The 19,239-nt window shown below is 35.9% G+C and overlaps 1 protein-coding gene across 2 annotated transcripts in view; it reads left to right on the forward strand.

The window, feature by feature from the left end:
- LOC123563080 (WD repeat-containing protein 90-like) overlaps positions 1-19,239 on the forward strand; it is a 95,529-nt gene that overhangs the window by 10,640 nt on the left and 65,650 nt on the right. Inside the window, exons 2-9 of one of the 2 annotated variants that reach the window (XM_045355658.2) lie at positions 3,001-3,092; positions 6,088-6,400; positions 6,955-7,125; positions 9,855-10,046; positions 12,412-12,527; positions 13,039-13,188; positions 14,730-14,792; positions 18,555-18,623. In XM_045355658.2, coding sequence (XP_045211593.2) covers positions 3,001-3,092; positions 6,088-6,400; positions 6,955-7,125; positions 9,855-10,046; positions 12,412-12,527; positions 13,039-13,188; positions 14,730-14,792; positions 18,555-18,623 — 1,166 coding nt within the window. Of the gene's footprint in view, positions 1-3,000; positions 3,093-6,087; positions 6,401-6,954; positions 7,126-8,081; positions 8,204-9,854; positions 10,047-12,411; positions 12,528-13,038; positions 13,189-14,729; positions 14,793-18,554; positions 18,624-19,239 lie in introns of those variants that run through there. The other variant, XM_053528295.1, reaches the window with a different exon arrangement.

Below are 19,239 nucleotides of genomic sequence, written 5' to 3' on the forward strand. Positions count from 1 at the left end.
AGATAATACTGGAACCTATACCATCGTCAGCTTTAATACAAGGACTGTATAGCTTAGACTGTTTCAGGAGAAACCCATGATCCTGTATAACAAAACAGGAACTGAAGATGATAATTCGCAGTGAATTGTTTTAATGAAATTATATACCATTATTACAGACTGGATTTACCTGCTCAAAAAACTGGTGACGATGACTGATGCTGGGATAAAGCATGACATTCTTAAAGCTATAGCTATGTATAAAGTGTATATATTATCCTAGGAAAATTTTAGTTCATATGCATATGATCTCGTACTTCATGACTATTTCATGCTTTAATATCTTTTAATTTTCAGGTGTTTGTACATAATGTTACATCACATTCTATTCTTTCCATCCTAAGAAATACTTGTAGATCAATTGAAATTGTTAAGTAGTTCGAGGACGAACTTATTTAAGCAAGGGGGAAATCTGCCACCGTGCTAAAATATAACCCCAGACTTTATTAATAATAAAATAAATAAAAATAGTAAAATGTATGAAAAAATATTTATGTTAAATGTAACTTCATCTATTGTAGAATTTCTATAATTTGATATCAACTTATTAATTTACATTTTTAGAATTTAGTCTGAAAGTAATTGCTGAGAGCATTCTCACATTTTGACTTATCTTTTGTTAAAGTATTAAGACAAACGATTGAACAGAAAGCCATTTCCTAAAAGGGTTTTAACAGCTTTCTTATTTGATTAAAGGTGATTATTTCCTGATTAAGTGAGATGCCAAAAATCTGTCATAACTAGAGCAAATACTTAGAAATTTAATATTTGCATATTTGTTACAATTATTTTTATTGGTCAAAACTATTAATTACTAAATTAATTTCATTGGTTGATTCTTTCTGTAAAATGAACATGTTTTAAGAAATTAAGTCAGTATTAAGAAAAATAAGAGACAAAAAAGGGCATCTTTGTAAATGTGTTCTAAAAATATTTAATTTGGCAGTCAACATTGGATTTACTTATAACTTTAACTTGAATTTGGACTTTGTTACATTTTGAGAAATTGGATTTATAACAAAATAGAAAAATTGAAACTAAAAACTGTGTTTGTCAACTCCCTGCCACAAACCCACTCTGCTAATACATTTAGCAGAGTAACACATAACTGTTGGAACCGTTGGTTTTGGGAAACCTGCTGAGCTGATTCCCCATATAAGAAAATACAGAGACAAATTCCCCGGTAACCTCGGACTGAAAGGGTTCGAACGTAACTCTCCCTCAGGGCCAGCGGTACCATACCTCTTCCCATACCTATAAATTTACACCAGAAAAATGCACACAGAGCCCACCATTTCATACTTTTTAAAATTTTCTGGGGGGGGGGAGAGCACTTCGCCAGTGATGCTTTTGTTCTGAATCTGGCCAGTTTGTTCTCAAAAGATCCTGCTATTTATCATCAGATTCCTACTTTTCTCCTACTTTTTTAGCTCGACTATCGAAGAATAGGGGAGTTATCCTACTCTGCATTAGCGTGAGCATTACCGTTAGCGTCACACAAATGCTAAAAGTTTACATAGCTCCCCAAATATTTTCAGTCCATTGAGATATTGCTTTCATATTTTGCATACTTGTTTACCATCTTAACCCCATTCTGTAAACAGGAGCAGACAACTCTATCAAGCATTTTGACTGAATTATGACCCCCATCCAGCTGGCTTACGGATGGTCGGTGGTTCTACCCAGGTGCCCGCTTGTGATGAAATAATGCACGGAGGGGCACCTGGGGTTTTCCTCCACCATTAAAGCTGGAAAGTCGCCATATGACCTATCATGTGTCGGTGCGACGTTAAATCCAAAAAAAAAAAAAAAAAAGAATTATGACCCCTTTTCGACTTAGAATATGCTTATTGTAATGTTAAAGTTTGTGTACCACCCGAAATATTTTCAAAGTCCATTGAGATATTGCTTTGATATTTTGCATACTTGTTTACCATCATGATCCAAGTCTGTAAAAGGAGGAGGCAACTCTATCAAGCATTTTAACTAAATTATGGCCCCTTTTCGACTTAGAATATGCTTATTGTACTGTTAAAGTTTTATTCGTAGCTTATATCATACTTTCAAGCACTTAGAATAGTCGAGCGCGCTGTCAACTGACAGCTCTTGTTATATCAAAGGCTCCTACTTTTCTCCTACTTTTTTATCAGAGGTTACATGAAAGCATGAAAATGCCAAATAGTTCCTGTGCCGAGGTTTTCAAAAGATGACCAAATGGAGGGTACAGTGGATCAGATCTAAAGCATGTCTCATGAGGGCCCCGTGCCAAATTTAAGGTAACCCTATGTGGTTAATCTCAGTCACCCAACTAGATAGCCCTTGCAGAAACGTTATATTATATTGTAATTCAAATTTTTGCGGTATTTGTGTTGTCAATTATTTACGTATGTTTCATTAATTTCAGGTCTGCGTATTTTTCATAGTAGATCTATGAGCAGAAGTATCAATTCATAATTCAGAGTTTTCACTGGCCTTAATTTTTTTCCGCCACAAGATATTGAAGTCAACGACACAAAGTGGAGGGGTGTCCAGTGCTCAAGGTGAGCTATTGTGACCAGTCATTGTCTGGCGTCCGTTCAATGATGTGTGTTGTCTGTGGTCTGGCGTCCGTCAACATTTGCCTTGTGAACACTCTAGAGACCACATTTTTGACCCAATCTTTATTAAACTTGGTCAGAATGTTTGTCTTGATGATCTCTAGGTCAAGTTTGAAACTGGGTCATGTGGGGTCAAAAACTAGATCAGTAGGTCAAATCATAGGAAAAGCTTGTGAACACTCTAGAGACCACATTTGTGACCTAATCTTTATGAAACTTAGTCAGAATGTTAGTCTTGATGATCTCTGGGTCAAGTTCAAAACTGGGTCATGTGGGGTCAAAAACTAGGTCAGTAGGTCAGATCAAAGGAAATGCTTGTGAACACCCGAGAGACAATGCAAACCATTTTTTTTCTTTATTTCAGTGTGGCAGCATCCATATGTAAATGTCTTCAAGCATTTTAATGTTTCATCATGGAAGAAGGCCACAAAAGAAGGGGATGTCACCTCTTCAATGGTTTGTTTTCTTTTTACATATTTTTCTGTATATTTAATGAATTGACATTGCAGTAAATAGATTAATGATTGGTAACTTTTCAAATTTAAAAGCTGTTTTTTTTTTTTTTAGACAGATCCCTAACCAGGAAAACATACTTGTAATTAGGAAATTCAGCTTAGAAAAGGAAAATAAGACAGTCCATCTCTTCACAATGCAATTATTGTTGTCACTGGATTGCAACATTACAGCACACAATTTCTGAAGGAAAATAAAAGTGTTGAAGAATATTGCACAGGCTTTTTAGCTCACCTGTCACAAAGTGACAAGGTGAGCTTTTGTGATTGCGCAGTGTCCGTCGTCCATACATGTGTGCGTAGGTAAACCTTTGCTTGTGACCACTCTAGAGGTCACATTATTCATGGGATCTTTATGAAAGTTGGTCAGAATGTTCATCTTGATGATATCTAGGTCAAGTTCAAAACTGGGTCATGTGCGGTCAAAAACTATTCAGTAGGTCTAAAAGTAGAAAATCCTTGTGACTTCCCTAGAGGCTATATTTTTCAATGGATTTTCATAAAAATTAGTCAGAATGTTCACCTTAATGACATCTAGGTAAAATTTGGAACTGGGTCACATGCGGTTAAAGACTAGGTCAGTAGTCTTAAAATAGAAAAACCATGTGACCTCTTTAGAGTTCATACTTTTCAATGGATCTTCATGAAAATTGGCCATAATGTTCACCCTGATGATATCTAGGTCAAGTTCGAAACTTGGTCATGTGTGGTCAAAAACTATACTGTTGAAAAATGGCGTTAAACACAAAACAAACAAACAAACAAAAACTAGGTCAGTAGTTCAAATAATAGAAAAACCTTGTGACCTCCCTAGAGACCATATTTTTCAATGGATCTTCATGAAAATTGGTCATAATGTTCACCTTGATGATATCTAGGGCAAGTTCAAAACTGGGCCACATGCGGTCAAAAACTAGGTCAGTAGATCAAACAATAGAAAAACCTTGTGACCTCCCTAGAGGCCATATTTTTTAATGGATCTTCATGAAATTTGGTCAGAATGTTCAGCTTGATGATATCTAGGTCAGGTTCGAAACTGGGTCATGTGAGGTCAAAAACAAGGTCAGTAGGTTTAAAAATAGAAAAACCTTGTGACCTCCTTAGAGGCCATATTTTTCAATGGATCTTCCTGAAAATTGGTCATAATGTTTATCTTAATGATATATAGATCAAGGTCAAAACTGGGTCACATGTGGTCAAAAATTAGGTCAGTAGGTCTAAAAATGAAAAAACCTTATGACCTGTCTAGACTACATACTTTTCAATGGATCTTCATGAAAATTGATCAGAATGATATCTAGGTCAAGTTCGAAACTGGATCAACTGCGGTCAAAATCTAGGTCAGTAGGTCTACGTTGTCTGTGCATCAGTGCGTAAACTTTCGCTTTTGACCACTCTAGTTTAAGATCCAGCCTTGGAATTTGGATGACATACACAGTTTGCACACCAATCTTTAAACTGTCTTTCAGTGACCTTAAATGTGACTACTGATCTACTTTCTAATATTTAGCGTCAGTTTCCCATTTGAAACATGTGGTCCAGTATATCAGGTCATCATGACCCTCTTGTTAAAGGTATTTCTAACAGAAAGAAAAATAGGAAAGGGCATCATTACCACACACATTTTCTAAAGAAAAAAAATAACTGCAGTGCAAGAAAATTGCTTTGCTAAAGATACTGTGTAATTCATTATCGATGTTTGATGAGTCAGTTACACTTTATTTATATACCTCACCCAGTAGGGAAAGTGCAGATCACAGGGAGAGGCATATGTTCTTCATTATGATTTGATAGATGACATTGTGTCTAAATTCAGTTAGTTAGGTTAATGGAAATACTGTTGATAAACTGCATTAAACCTAAAAAGTACAGACAAAACTTCATTTATTAGCTCATCTGATTTTTTGAAAAAAAATGATGAGTTATTGTCATCACTTGAGCGGTTGTCGGCGTCGGCGTCGGTGTCGGCGTCTGCGTCGGCGTTGCCTGGTTAAGTTTTATGTTTAGGTCAGCTTTTCTCCTAAACTATCAAAGCTATTGCTTTGAAACTTGGAATACTTGTTCACCATCATAAGCTGACCCTGTATAGCAAGAAACATAACTCCATCTTGCTTTTTGCAAGATTTATGGCCCCTTTTGTACTTAGAAAATATCAGATTTCTTGGTTAAGTTTTATGTTTAGGTCAACTTTTCTCCTAAACTATCAAAGCTATTGCTTTGAAACTTGGAATACTTGTTCACCATCATAAGCAGACCCTGTACGTCAAGAATCATAACTCCATCTTGCTTTTTGCAAGATTTATTGCCCTTTTGGACTTAGAAAATCAGTTTTCTTGGTTAAGTTTTATGTTTAGGTCAGCTTTTATCCAAAAACTATCAAGCTATTGCTTTAAAACCTGCAACACTTGTTTACCATCATAAGTTGACCCTGTATAGCAAGAAACATAACTCCGTCCTGCTTTTTGCAAGATTTATGGCCCCTTTTTGACTTAGAAAATATCAGATTTTATGTTTAGGTCAACTTTTTCTCTTAAACTATCAAAGCTATTGCTTTGAAACTTGCAACACTTGTTCACCATCATAAGCTGACCCTGTACAGCAAGCAACATAACCCCATCCTGCTTTTTGCAATAATTATTGCCCCTTTTGGACTTAGAAAATCATTTTCTTGGTTGAGTATTATGTTTAAGTCAACTTTTCTCATAAACTATTAAAGCTATTGCTTTAAAACTTGCAACAGTTTTTCACCATCATAAGTGGACACTGTACATCAAGAAACATAACTCTATCCTGCTTTTTGCAAGAATGATGGCCCTTTTTAGACTTAGAAAATCATGGGTAGGACAATATTTCTATTACACAAAAAAAATCAGATGAGCGTCAGCACCCACAAGGCGGTGCTCTTGTTTAATTTGTAACTTAGTGAATTTTAACTTCAGGACAAGTCGGTGAAGTCAACAGTGTTGAAGATTGTTGGATCAATTCCTGCTGGCAACTATATCCAGTTACCAAAGACAAGCTCTCAGTCCCTGGGCCTCACTGGACGATACATGTATCTCCTCATAAAACCAATCCCGACAAAGTATTTTGTTGTTCATATAGATGTAGCTACACAGGATAACCTCGTTGTAAGGATTTCATTCTCAAACTTGTTCAAGGAGTTTAAATCGACTTCAACGTGGTTGCAGTTCCCGTTTGTATGTAAAGCAACACGAGGAACTGTTCATGCAGTTACTGCACTGACGGGTAAAGGTGAGCTGCTGTTTGCAAGTGTGATTTGAACAATCTTATATATTCTCAACTGCATTTAATTACGTTTCTTCGGTATGAGGTTTAACCTTTACCCTTCTAAATTTCTGAAATGGACTGGTCCATCATTCAGTTTGGGCAGTACCACTTCTTATTCAAAGGGGTGTTCACGGAAAAAGATGCAGTCTTGAAAAATAAGGCATTGCATTAAGTTGCTAAATGTTTTTCTTTTGTTTTTCTCTTTTAATTGATATGTAAATATGTAATATGTAGTGGTGGTCTAGTTGTTAGGATGTGAAATGCTCAGTCCAGAGGTTGCTGGTTCAAGCCACACTTGGATCAAGATCACATTTGTTTCATATGATGCTATATGTGTTATTTCTAGAAAGCAGACTTGAAATTGATTTGAAAAAGCTTCAAGCTTTTACAGAGTCCAGCTAAAATGAATTAGTATTAACTTAACAGTCTTAATTAAGTAAATGTTTAAAGAGGCTGCAATTTTATTTTGATAAAGTAGATATAAATATAATACCTTGCATGTTCATTTTTGTTTACAGAAAACAGTGGTCCAGCCCCTCTGTCTACACGATGGACAATTCTTTGTCTGGACTTTCAGTACATTCTAGCAATGTATCTCAATAGAAAATATTCATATATCAAAGGTGTACGCTTGTGTGCAAACATGCTCGTGAAAAATATCTTTACCAGTGATATACAGTATGAGCCAGGTAGGTCTTTCGTAAAATTTTACTGAATAAACTTCAGGCCTGTTGTTACTTATTGCCTTTCAGTATTTAGGATTTTTAGCTTGACTATTCGAAGAATAATCTAACTATTCTACTCACCCTGGCATCGGCGCCGCCGTCCGCGTCACACCTTGGTTAAGTTTTTGCATGCAAGTACATACAGTTATCATTTAATGGCATACAGCTTTGAAACTTATATTTTCTTTTTCTAGATCAATTACCAACCTCACTGGGTCAAGTCCCATAATTCTGACATGTATTTTGTGCATATTATGCCCCCTTTTTGACTTAGAAAATCCTGGTTAAAGTTTTACATGCAAGTTACAATCTCCAAAGCTAATGCAGATATTGAATTGAAACTTCACATGTGCCTTCGGGGTTATAAAACTGGTTGATAACATCAAGTCCCATAACTCTGAACTTCATTTTAGCCAAGTTATGCCCGCTTTGGACTTAGAAAATTCTGGTTAAGTTTTGCGTGCAAGTACATACAGCTATTACTCAAAGGCATATAGATTTGAAACTTATTTTTTTGTTTTCTAAATCAATCACCAACCTTACTGGGTCAAGTTCCATAACTCTGACATGTATTTTTTGCAAATTATGCCCCCTTTTGGACTTAAAACAGGGTTTTTCCTGATGCACAAATCCTGCGTCATAGTCGCACTTTTCTGACAAATGACCCATAAAAATAAATTCTGAGCGTCACAGTGGACGCAATTTCTTGAAAATCTAAATTGGGCCAATTTTGTTTACAAAGAGCAATTTTCTGAAAATGTACTTTCAGTTTCTTAATTAAATACAGACTGTGTCACCGATTTTCTATATTTGTGTCGATTCACTTTTCACAAATTTAATACCCAGTCTGATACTTTGACTGATTAACACCTTGTAACAGTTGTTATCGCTGCTCGCTACTACAACCAGTAGAACCAGTCTGCTGTTTACTAAAAAAATGGCTCAAATGCAAAGCAAGCTGACGATGTTTATGATATCATCGGCAGCAAGTACAGTAGGACCCAGTGGTTCAGATCGCCTGTTTCTAGTATAACACTGCCTGGTAAAAAGTACTAAAACTTATTTTAGCACATATATAAATAAAAGTCAAATATCAGCTGTATTTATCATTTTATTCAGTGACAAATATGAGGAAAGACTTCAATCTGTATCATCACTAGTATTTTATAAGTAAAACAAAGTTTTATTCAAAATAATATGAATTAAGGCACCCGCCTAGCATGGGGATTTATCTTTTATATATCCACTTACAAAGAAATATTCAACACTCAAAAGAAAGTGAAACTTCGCTCTAACAGTTTACATTTAGTGTCATCATACCTCTTATAGCGAATATCATACTTTGCAAAATTTATGAGAAGCCGTGACGATGACGTCATTCACCGCATTCTCGCACTGGCTTTAGGATTTTTTTGTTTGTTTGCACTCCACGCAGAAACTTTACGGCCTTTACACTTCCTTACTGTTTTGAAAGTGTTCTTCAGTTGCACTTACAGTTTTCATTACGAAAAAGAAGTAAAAGAATCATGTTGGCGCAGATTACGAATTTCTGTGACTGATTCGAGGTGTTCTGATGTTCATGCAGACAACCAGTCTGCGACCTGTACATAAACTGGAACCGGAAAATGTCGAAAAAATTGCCTCAGTATATGCAAACAACAAAGAGGAATTTCCATCCCCTACTAATTGTAGTATATATATATATATATATATAAGCCTCAAAATTTGGAAATGACCCCCATATGTGAAACACTGGGGGCCACGATTACCCTCATTTTCAAAAGTCAAGGGAAAACGCTGTTTAAAATTTCTGGTTAAAGTTTTGCATGTAAGTTACTATCTCCAAAACTAATGCAGATATTGAATTTAAACATCACATGTGCCTTCGGGATTATAAAACTAGTTGATAGCATCAAGTCCCATAACTCTGATGTGCATTTTGGTCAAATAATGTCCCCTTCTGAACTTAAAACTCTTTTGATATTTAACATTTTGTAGTGTAATATTTTCCTGCCTCTGTGACAATATTTCGAATAGTCAAGCTTGGCTGTCTTAAGGACAGCTCTTGTTTCATTGGAAAGGTTCTGGAGGTTGTTTTAAAAATGTTTCTGGTTCTAAATTTATGCCCATTCCCAGGATTTGTTTCAATGCTTTTCTTGGCAGGTTTCATTTATGAAACTAACTCTCAGTATGAACAAATAAAACTGCCAGTAATCATGTTTGTATTATGGTTTATACTTTGAAATCCTAAAATTAATGTCTTATATAGAATCTCAAATTTGGCTTAAAAAATTAAGGTACATCATAGTAACTTAACTACTTGTCCTGGGACCAATTGGTAATGCAAAGCTGCTGTACTTGAACATGCCAGTTTGTGTTACAAAGCAGAATGCCCGCCCACTTAGCTCAGTTGGGAGAGCACAGACCTACAATTCATGGGATCTGAGTTCAAGCCCAGGGCGAGGCATTATGTTCTCCTTGACAGTTTGATAAAAGACATTGTGTCTGAAATCCTTTGTCCTCCACCTCTGGTTCTTGTGGGGAAGTTAGCAGTTACTTGCAGAAAACAGGTTTGTACTGGTTCAAAATCCAGGAACACTGGCTAGGTGTTACACAACAGAAAGACTGTTTAAAAATAGCATTAAACCCAAAATAAACAAAGTAGAATTTTTATGACAGAAATTTATTGACAGGTTTGACAGTTGAACAGGTGAAAAGATCGGGAGGTTTATCGGGTGTATCTCCACTGCCAAGAGAGTTGGATTATCCTGTGATGAAAGGGGACAGATGGCATGACCTGTATGACATGATTAAATTCCCAGCTGAAGCCAGCAACAAACCACATGACACAATCAAATCTACTACATCAGAACCAAGCGTGAAAGGTAGAACATGCATTTTTAGCTCACCTGAGCAATGCACAGGTGAATTTTTCTGATCGCTGAATATCCAGCGTCTGTCGTCTGTCTGTCTGTCAACATTTAGCTTATGTATGCGATAGAGGCTGTATTTTTCAACTGATCTTCATAAAATTTGGTCAGAATGATAACCTTGATGAAATCTAGGCTGAGTTCTAAATGGGTCGTCAGGGGTCAGAAACTAGGTCACTAGATCAAATCAAAGAAAAACCTTGTGTATGCAATAGAGGCTGTATTTTTCAACTGATCTTCATGAAATTTGGTCAGAATGATAACCTTGATGAAATCTAGGCTAGACTTTGAAAATGGGTCATCTGGGGTCAAAAAGTAGGTCACTAGGTCAAAACAAAGAAAAACCTTGTGTATGTGATAGAGGCTGTATTTTTCAATTAATCTTCATGAATTTTGGTCAGAATGATTACCTTGATGAAGTCTAGACCGAGTTCGAAAATGGGTCATCTGGGATAAAAATTAGGTCACTAGGTCAAATCAAAGAAAAACCTTGTGTATGCGATAGAGGCTGTATTTTTGAATTAATCTTCATGAATTTTGGTCAGAATGATTACATTGATGAAATCTAGGCCGAGTTTGAAAATGGGTCATCTGGGGCCAAAAAGTAGGTCACTGGGTCAAATCAAAGGAAAAGCTTATATATGTGATAGAGGCTGTATTTTTCAATTGATCTTCATGAAATTTGGTCAGAATGATTGCATTGATGAAATCTAGGCCAAATTTGAATATGGGTCATCTGGGGTCCAAAATTAGGTCACTAGGTGAAATCAAAGATAAACTTTGTGCAGTCATAGAGGCTATATTTTTCAATTGATCTTCATGAAATTCGGTCAGAATGATTGCCTTGATGAAATCTAGGTCAAGTTTGAAGATGGATCATCTGGGCCAAGAATTAGGTCACTAGGTTAAATCAAAGAAAAACCTTGTGTAAGCGATAGAGGTTAATTTTTTTCAACTGATCTTCATGAAATTTTGTCAGAATGATAGCCTTGATGAAATCTATGTCATGTTCGAATATGGGTCAGCTGGGTTTAAAAACTAGGTCACTAGGTCAAATCGAGGAAAAACTTTGTGTATGCAGTAGGGGCTGCATTTTACACTGGATTTTCATAAATTCTGGTCAGAATTGTTGCCTTGATGAAGTCTAAGTCAAGTTGGAATATGGGTAGTCTGGGGTCAGAAAATAGGTCACTAGGTCAAATCAAAGAAAAACCTTGTGTATGAGATAGAGGCTGTATTTTTCAATTGATTTTCATGAAATTTGGTCAGAATACTAGCCTTTATGAAATCTAGTCCAAGGTTGAATATGGATCATCTGGGGTCATAAACTAGATCACTAGGTCAAATCAAAGAAAATACTTATTTAAACGCAAGATTTTTGCTCCAATTTTAATGATAATTGGTCAGCATATTTTTTTCCATGAAATCACTAGATCAAACATGTTTACACTGTTATGATGTGTTATGTTTCTGTGATGAAAGGTGGCAGATCACTTATATGTAGTATGTATGTCATTTAGGTTTTGAAAATATTGCCCTAGGAGTAAATTGCTTCTACATCTTTTGTTACATAAAAGTTAATTCTCTATTTTGTGACATATGCACAAACAGACAGATGAAAAGAAAGGCAGTGAAACAATATGGCTTCCCAGTATGTTGGTGAGGGGACAGTTACACAGGATTCATTTCGGGGTGCTACTTATATCCCAGTTAGTGTTTACTGCTTAGTGATAACATAAAATGGGGCTGTTCCCAGCAGTAACAGCCAAAACCTAGACGATTCTTTGTTAACCTGCCTGCTAAGTTCAGTAGGGAGAGCGCAGATCTACAGCTCAGGGGTTGTGAATTTGAACCTGGGGCTGGTAGTATGTTCTCTGTGAGGATTTGAAAGTTTAAAAGACAGTGTCTGAAATCATTCTTCCTCTGATTATGTTGGGAAGTTTGCAGTTACTTGCAGAGAACAGGTTGGTAATTGAATAGAATCTGGGAACACATGTTAGGTTAACTGCCTGCCATTAAGTAACATTAGTGTTGAAAAACAGCATTAAACCCAAAACTAAGACAGAAACAACAAATTGATGCTTTGTAAATATGACACTGGCTATGGATTTGGCTAAATACATTTTAATCGGACCATTCCACTTTTGGATTTTTTACCACTCTTGCTCAAATTTTAGAGAAGAAATCTTTACCTTCATCCATAAAGACCAAGTAATCTTTTTCAGAAAAAAAACATGAATGAAAATATATTGATAATACAACAGGAAAAAAGCTTTTTAAAGCTTGCGCTCTAAATTTTGATGGTTTTTTGTTTTAACAGCTGTGAGACCTACATCAGGTGGACCAAAACGTATAGAGTCAAAGAAGGTTGATGCTAGCAAGTGTGCCTCAGAAAGGGTTTCAATGATTCACAGCATTACAAGAGATACTGACAAGGTAAGCAATTGTTCTTGTATCTTGTCCTTTTCTTTCATAATGCAATTTTCAGTGGATCTATTTTTACTTATTCTCTCCCTGGAAATAGAATCAAGGTAACTTTCAGGTTTAGTTTCGACCATAACAAATGTTATAATGGATATGAAAATGCTCAAAGTATCAAAGGGTAAAGTTCATATGTGAGTTCTATTTCACTTATCTGTCATTGTAACTATTTTTAGCCATGTGACATCATGGCTCATCTCTGATTTTATAGTAAATATTGAATATCAGAAGGAAAGGGAGGAAAAGATCCAAATGTTTTCACACCAACAGTAGTGTTGCACATACTTCAGTTATTAGGATGTGTATATGTGCATGTATCACTGTAGATGACCAATGAAGCCCTGACCTTACAGCTGTTGGTGTAGGTGAGAATGAAACCACTGAAGGACAGAGAAAAAGAGCACATAATGTTTTTGCTCTACCAGATGGTTGTATTTTGCATATATGTGCATGTTTCTATTTTTAGTATCATCGTAGACGACCAGTGACATCTGAGCTACCATCTGTTGGTGTAGAAGAAATTGACATGCAGAAGGACAGAGAAGGAGAGATCCATGTTTTTGCTCACCCTGACAGTAGTGTTGTACTGCATCAAGATGATAAATATACTGGAGAGGTGAATACTGCTGTTTTTCATACTTATGTTACACAATGTTTTAAGTGACTCATTCAGCCATTTTAGGTGAAAGTGTTTTCTCTCTCCCTAAAAATCTGTAAACAATGGGTATTGTGAAAGTGCCCAGGGGTACAAACTTTTTGACATAATACTTTTGCAAAATAATCCTAATGAATAAACAAATATATTGTGAACTAAACATGGTGGAATGGAGCATGTTGAAAAAATTTCACCCAAACTGTGGGTGAGTAACTTTAATGGATGCTGTCCTAAATTCTACAAAGAAAATTTACTTTTTATCATAGACAAACCAAAATTTGAATCCCTGTTTAAGCAATGTTCTTTAACCTTTTTTTTACCTTACCCAGCTAATATGTAAACATAAGTTAGTTAACATTATTCCATAGAAATTGATAAAATGCCTTAACCTTTAGCTTACTGGCAGCAAGTGTTTCTGCAAACCAGTGCAGACCAAGATCAGCCTGCACTTCTGTGCTGGCCCAGGGTTTCAGAAATCTGCAAATTTATTGGTAGCCCATTGGGCTACCAAAATTTTAATCTGACTGGTAGCCCGAACATTTAAGTTTATTTGGCAATGGCCATTTTGGTTTATTTACTATGTGCTTCTATACTACAGTGGATGGAATGATTAAATTATTAGAGGTTTCATAATTTTAGCCATATGCACATTGTTATAAATTTTGTTCTCTTAAATAGCAATTATCATTACTCCTTTTTCTCATTTTAAAAGATAAAACTACATGTTTTTAAATTGAGAAATATTATCAGGAGTACTCCTGATAGTTATTGCAACATGGCAATAAGAAAAAAGGAATGCAAATCATTTTTTATAAACTTGCAAATTCCTTAGAACTAATACTAACTTAGAGCTGTATGAATTGTAATTTATCTCAAAATTATTTAAAGTTGATCCTGTCTGATTCTAAACATCTGCCTGTTTTAATAAACAGACTAGAACCGCGTATAACGTTTCTCAGTTTCTTGACATTGTGTATTCACTTACCGCCGGGCACGCTCTGAAAAAAAATTAGTAGCCCGACAGAATTTTCTGGTAGCCCCCGGGCTCCGGACATGGGATTTCTGAAACCCTGTGGCCATTCATGCTCTGCACTGTAAGCTACTGTGAAAGCACATATTTTCGCTGGGTCCATCTTGCACGAATTTGAAATTTTGAGTATGTTCCCGAGGTTTAATATTCGCGAAATTGTGAAAATGGTATCCTACTTGAATTTGAATTATACTAATGGTGAATGTTTACACAGGGATTAATTTTCGTGACATGTAGGGTTTTGCGAATATAGTGAAATTTAAACCTTTGCGAAAATTTCTGCTTTTACAGTATTCAGTCAGTAAATTTTCAGTCAATACCCCTTTGAATAATAAATGGTGCTGCCCAAACTGAATGATAGATCAGTCCATTTTAGAAATTAAGCAGGGTAAAGGTTAAAATTTGATTTCCATTGGCGTGATATTTCAGGTTACTTTTACAGAATGTTATACATTTCTTTTTTGTCTTTCAGAGTGTAGTTGGGAGAGTTGATAAACCAGTGGATATACTACCTGTAAAGAAACCTTCATATAAGGTACATATATTTCGTATTCCTATTAGTAGGCTGAGAGGATGGGGATATGACTGATGTAGGGTATATTTTTACTGTTTGAATCATTAAATCTTATATATAGGATTATTATTCAGCATGTGAATTTGTGCACTTGGCTTTTGTTTGGGATTTCAGTTTGCCAGACAAGAATCATTGCCCTTAAGTCAGAAAGTGCATGAAAGGGCCTAAAAGTTTGTGTTGCACCTATATCAGAAAGTGTTTGACATACTGTCATGAAACATTACAGTGGTGTTATTCAGCTTATGGAGTTGTGCACCCAAGGTTTTGTTTTGGGATTCCACACCGCAAAACTGGAGTAATGGCTCTTGACTTCATCAAAAATATGCATTATGGTCCTAAAAGTTTGTGATGCACATATATGGAAAAGGATTCGATCGGAATCATCAAACTCAGTGGGAATATTGTTCAGCATGTGAAGTTGTGCACCTGAGGTTTCATTTGGAATTGAACCCCTCTTCTCCCTCCCCACATCCCCAAAAAAGAAAGTTTCTTTTATCATGTGTTTCTTGATGATGTTTTGTAGTTTCCATACCCATACCCACCACTCTGATGACTCATACTACCAACCCAAGGAAATATATAGGTTTATTGTCTCCTGCCTTTTTCGAAGGAAAAAAGGGGACATAGAAATGGGCTGCATCCTTCCAGCAATACATCCATCCTTCTAACTGTAAGTCCTTCTGTCTATCTGTCATTCTGTTTGTACGTCGGTCACACTTCATGTCCGGTATATAACTGTGACATCCATGATGGGACTTTAAAGTAATTTTGCACAAATGTTCCCCATAATGAGAAGACATGCCATGCGCAAGACCAAGACCCCTAGCTCCAAAGTCATGGTCACACTACAAAGAGGTCAAAGTTAACATGGTTGGTTTAGTGTCTGGTCCATAACTCTGCCATTCATAAAGGGATTTTGGAATTAGTTGGTACAAATGTTACTCATAATAAGGCAACATGTCATACGCAAGATCCAGACATTACCTCCTAGGTCAAGGTCACACTTAAAGGTCAAAGGTAAACCAAGTCTGTTTCTTGTCCAGTTCATAACTGCCATTCATTAAGGGATTTTAAAATTACTTGGGAGTATATTTAAATAACTTGGCATAAATATTCACCATAATATGTCAAATATATCATGTGCTAAGGTCAAGGTCAGATGCACCCAGGTTCACAAAGTGACAAGGTGAGCTTTTGTGATCGCGCGGTGTCTGTCATCCGTGCGTGCGTCTGTCCGTCTGTGCGTGCATAAACTTTTCCTTGTGACATCTCTAGAGGTCACATTTTTCATGGGATCTTTATGAAAATGGGTCAGAATGTTCATCTTGGTAAATTCTAGGTCAAGTCCGAAACTGGGTCTCGTGCCATCAAAAACTAGGTCAGTAGGTCTAAAGATAGAAAAACCTTGTGACCTCTCTAGAGGCCATAATTTTTAATGGATCTTCATGAAAATTGGTCAGAATGTTCATCTTGATGATATCTAGGTCAGGTTCGAAACTGGATACGTGCGGTCAAAAATTAGGTCAGTAGGTCTAAAAATAGAAAAACCTTGTGACCTCTCTAGAGGCCATATATTTCACAAAATCTTCATGAAAATTGGTCAGAATGTTCACCTTGATGATATCTAGGTCAAGTTTGAAACTGGGTCATGTGCCTTCAAAAACTAGGTCAGGAGGTCTAAAAATAGAAAAACCTTGTGACCTCTCTAGAGGCCATATATTTCACAAGATCTTCATGAAAATTGGTCAGAATGTTCACCTTGATGATATCTAGATCAAGTTCGAAACTGGGTCACGTGCGGTCAAAAACTAGGTCAGTAGGTCTAAAAATAGAAGTGCCTTGTGACCTTTCTAGAGGCCATATGTTTCACAAGATCTTCATGAAAATTGGTCAGAATGTCCACCTTGATGATATCTAAGTCAAGTCCGAAAGTGGGTCACATGCCATCAAAAACTAGGTCAGTAGGTCAAATAATAGAAAAATCTTGTGACCTCTCTAGAGGCCATATTTTCCATGGGATCTGTATGAAAGTTGGTCTGAATGTTCATCTTGATGATATCTAGGTCAAGTTCGAAAGTGGGTCACATGCCATCAAAAACTAGGTCAGTAGGTCAAATAATAGAAAAACCTTGTGACCTCTCTAAAGGCCATATTTTTCAATGGATCTTCATGAAAGTTGGTCTGAATGTTCATCTTGATGATATCTAGGTCAAGTTCGAAACAGGGTCATGTGCGGTCAAAAACTAGGTCAGTAGGTCTAAAAATAGAAAAACCTTGTGACCTCTCTAGAGGCCATATTTATGAATGGATCTCCATAAAAATTGGTCAGAATGTTCATCTTGATGATATCTAGGTCAAGTTCGAAAGTGGGTCACGTGCCATCAAAAAGTAGGTCAGTAGGTCAAATAATGAAAAAACATTGTGACCTCTCTAGAGGCCATATTTTTCATGGGATCTGTATGAAAGTTCGTCTGAATGTTTATCTTGATGATATCTAGGTCAAGTTTGAAACTGGGTCAACTGCGATCAAAAACTAGGTCAGTAGGTCTTGAAATAGAAAAACCTTGTGACCTCTTTAGAGGCCATACCCTTGAATGGATCTTCATGAAAATTGGTCAGAATTTTCACCTTGATGATATCTAGGTCAAGTTTGAAACTGGGTCACATGCCTTAAAAAACTAGGTCAATAGGTCAAATAATAGAAAAACCTTGTGACCTCTCTAGAGACCATATTTTTCAATGGATCTTCATGAAAATTGGTCAGAATTTTTATCTTGATAATATCTAGGTCAAGTTCAAAACTGGGTCACATGAGCTCAAAAACTAGGTCACTATGTCAAATAATAGAAAAAACAACGTCATACTCAAAACTTGATCATGTGGGAAGAGGTGAGCGATTCAGGACCATCATGGTCCTCTTGTTTTGATGAGGTATAATAAATATGTTTTTATGTCAGCTTCCTCACTAATTTAAAAATGACATTATGTCCAAGGTAAGATGATTGATATTGATAAATATAAAAAGCTATTAACAATTTTAGATTTCCAGAATGCAAACCCATTCAAAAGTTATAACTTTATAGTACATTTAGATAAATACAGCATTATAACAATTGCAGTACATTAGTTTGATATGCGGTGCAGCTGTCTATTGACCAACACTGGTATTACCTTTTTCTGGAGTGTAATTCAAAAGCAAGTTTCATGAGTACTACATGTATATAGATGTCATACATTTCATTTGTTTTTGATTAATTACTTCCCTTTAATGTGATAAAATATTTCATTATATTTTCATTTTTTTATTTTCATCATGATGATTTTAAATATAAAATCACATTGAACTCAGTCTTTGAAATAGATATTAATGTTTGAAAGCATTCATCAATTATAGACATCCAGACATTTTCAAACTACATATCTTCTTCATAAATTGTAAGATAATAACATTGTTATAATGTATATATACATTGTTAGTAAGTTGCCCTATTATTTAGAAGGTGCTGTATTTGCATACAGTATGTTTTGTAAAAAATGTCCGTAGGTGGGTGACATTTGTAACTCATACAAATTCTTGTCTAGTCTTGTATTATCCTATGGGAACACATCTAGTATTTGCATGAAATACTCTTATATTAGAGAAGACCTAGAAACCAAACAAAGTTATGCTTGGCAGTCACCATTATGTTATGATATCTAAGTTTTATTTGTATCATTTTGCAGATACTGGAACCAGATCCTATATTACACCTGAAAAGAATAATTGGGTTTGGAGGTAGCTCGTTTAGAGATGTAAGTTTAATTCCTTAATGTTGTCAGCTTTGACATGTTCTCTTGTTGCTGCTGAAAAAGAGGACATAATGATCAAGGAGTAAAAGTAGGACTATGTAAACAGGGGTTCAGAGTTCTACTCCCTGCTTCTTCCACTCATAAATAACAACTTTCATAGTGTTCTTCATGTGATTTTAAATTGCAATGCTGTAAAGGTGCTTTGCAACTTAACTGAAGGTATTGTTGCAGATGTGTTGGGCACATCACTTAGTTTTCCTAAGTTAGACTTACATTTGAAAATTGAAAGAATAAACAACTACCCAGTTTCTATCTAGGTGCTCTTTATCATTATTCTTAGCCCACCTGGGCTCAGGTTCAGGTGGGCACTTAGTTTGGGCAGGCGCTACGTTGTCAGTACTGGTACAGAACCCTAGAAAATTGGTTAGGTTTACTGATAAGCATGATATATCAGAAAAACTGTGAAATCAGTTAATAACATGGGCATAAAGTTTTAAAGTTTTGGCAAGAATGGAGTTTTGTGGGGACATTAGTTGCAGAATTCAACCTTTTATGCATTGAATTCAGGGATGATAAAATCCAAACTAATCGAGAAAGTCTCCCAAGTTCAGTTTTGAGA

The sequence above is a fragment of the Mercenaria mercenaria genome, chromosome 2, assembly GCF_021730395.1.
Source record: "Mercenaria mercenaria strain notata chromosome 2, MADL_Memer_1, whole genome shotgun sequence".
Taxonomy (NCBI): Eukaryota; Metazoa; Mollusca; class Bivalvia; order Venerida; family Veneridae; genus Mercenaria; species Mercenaria mercenaria.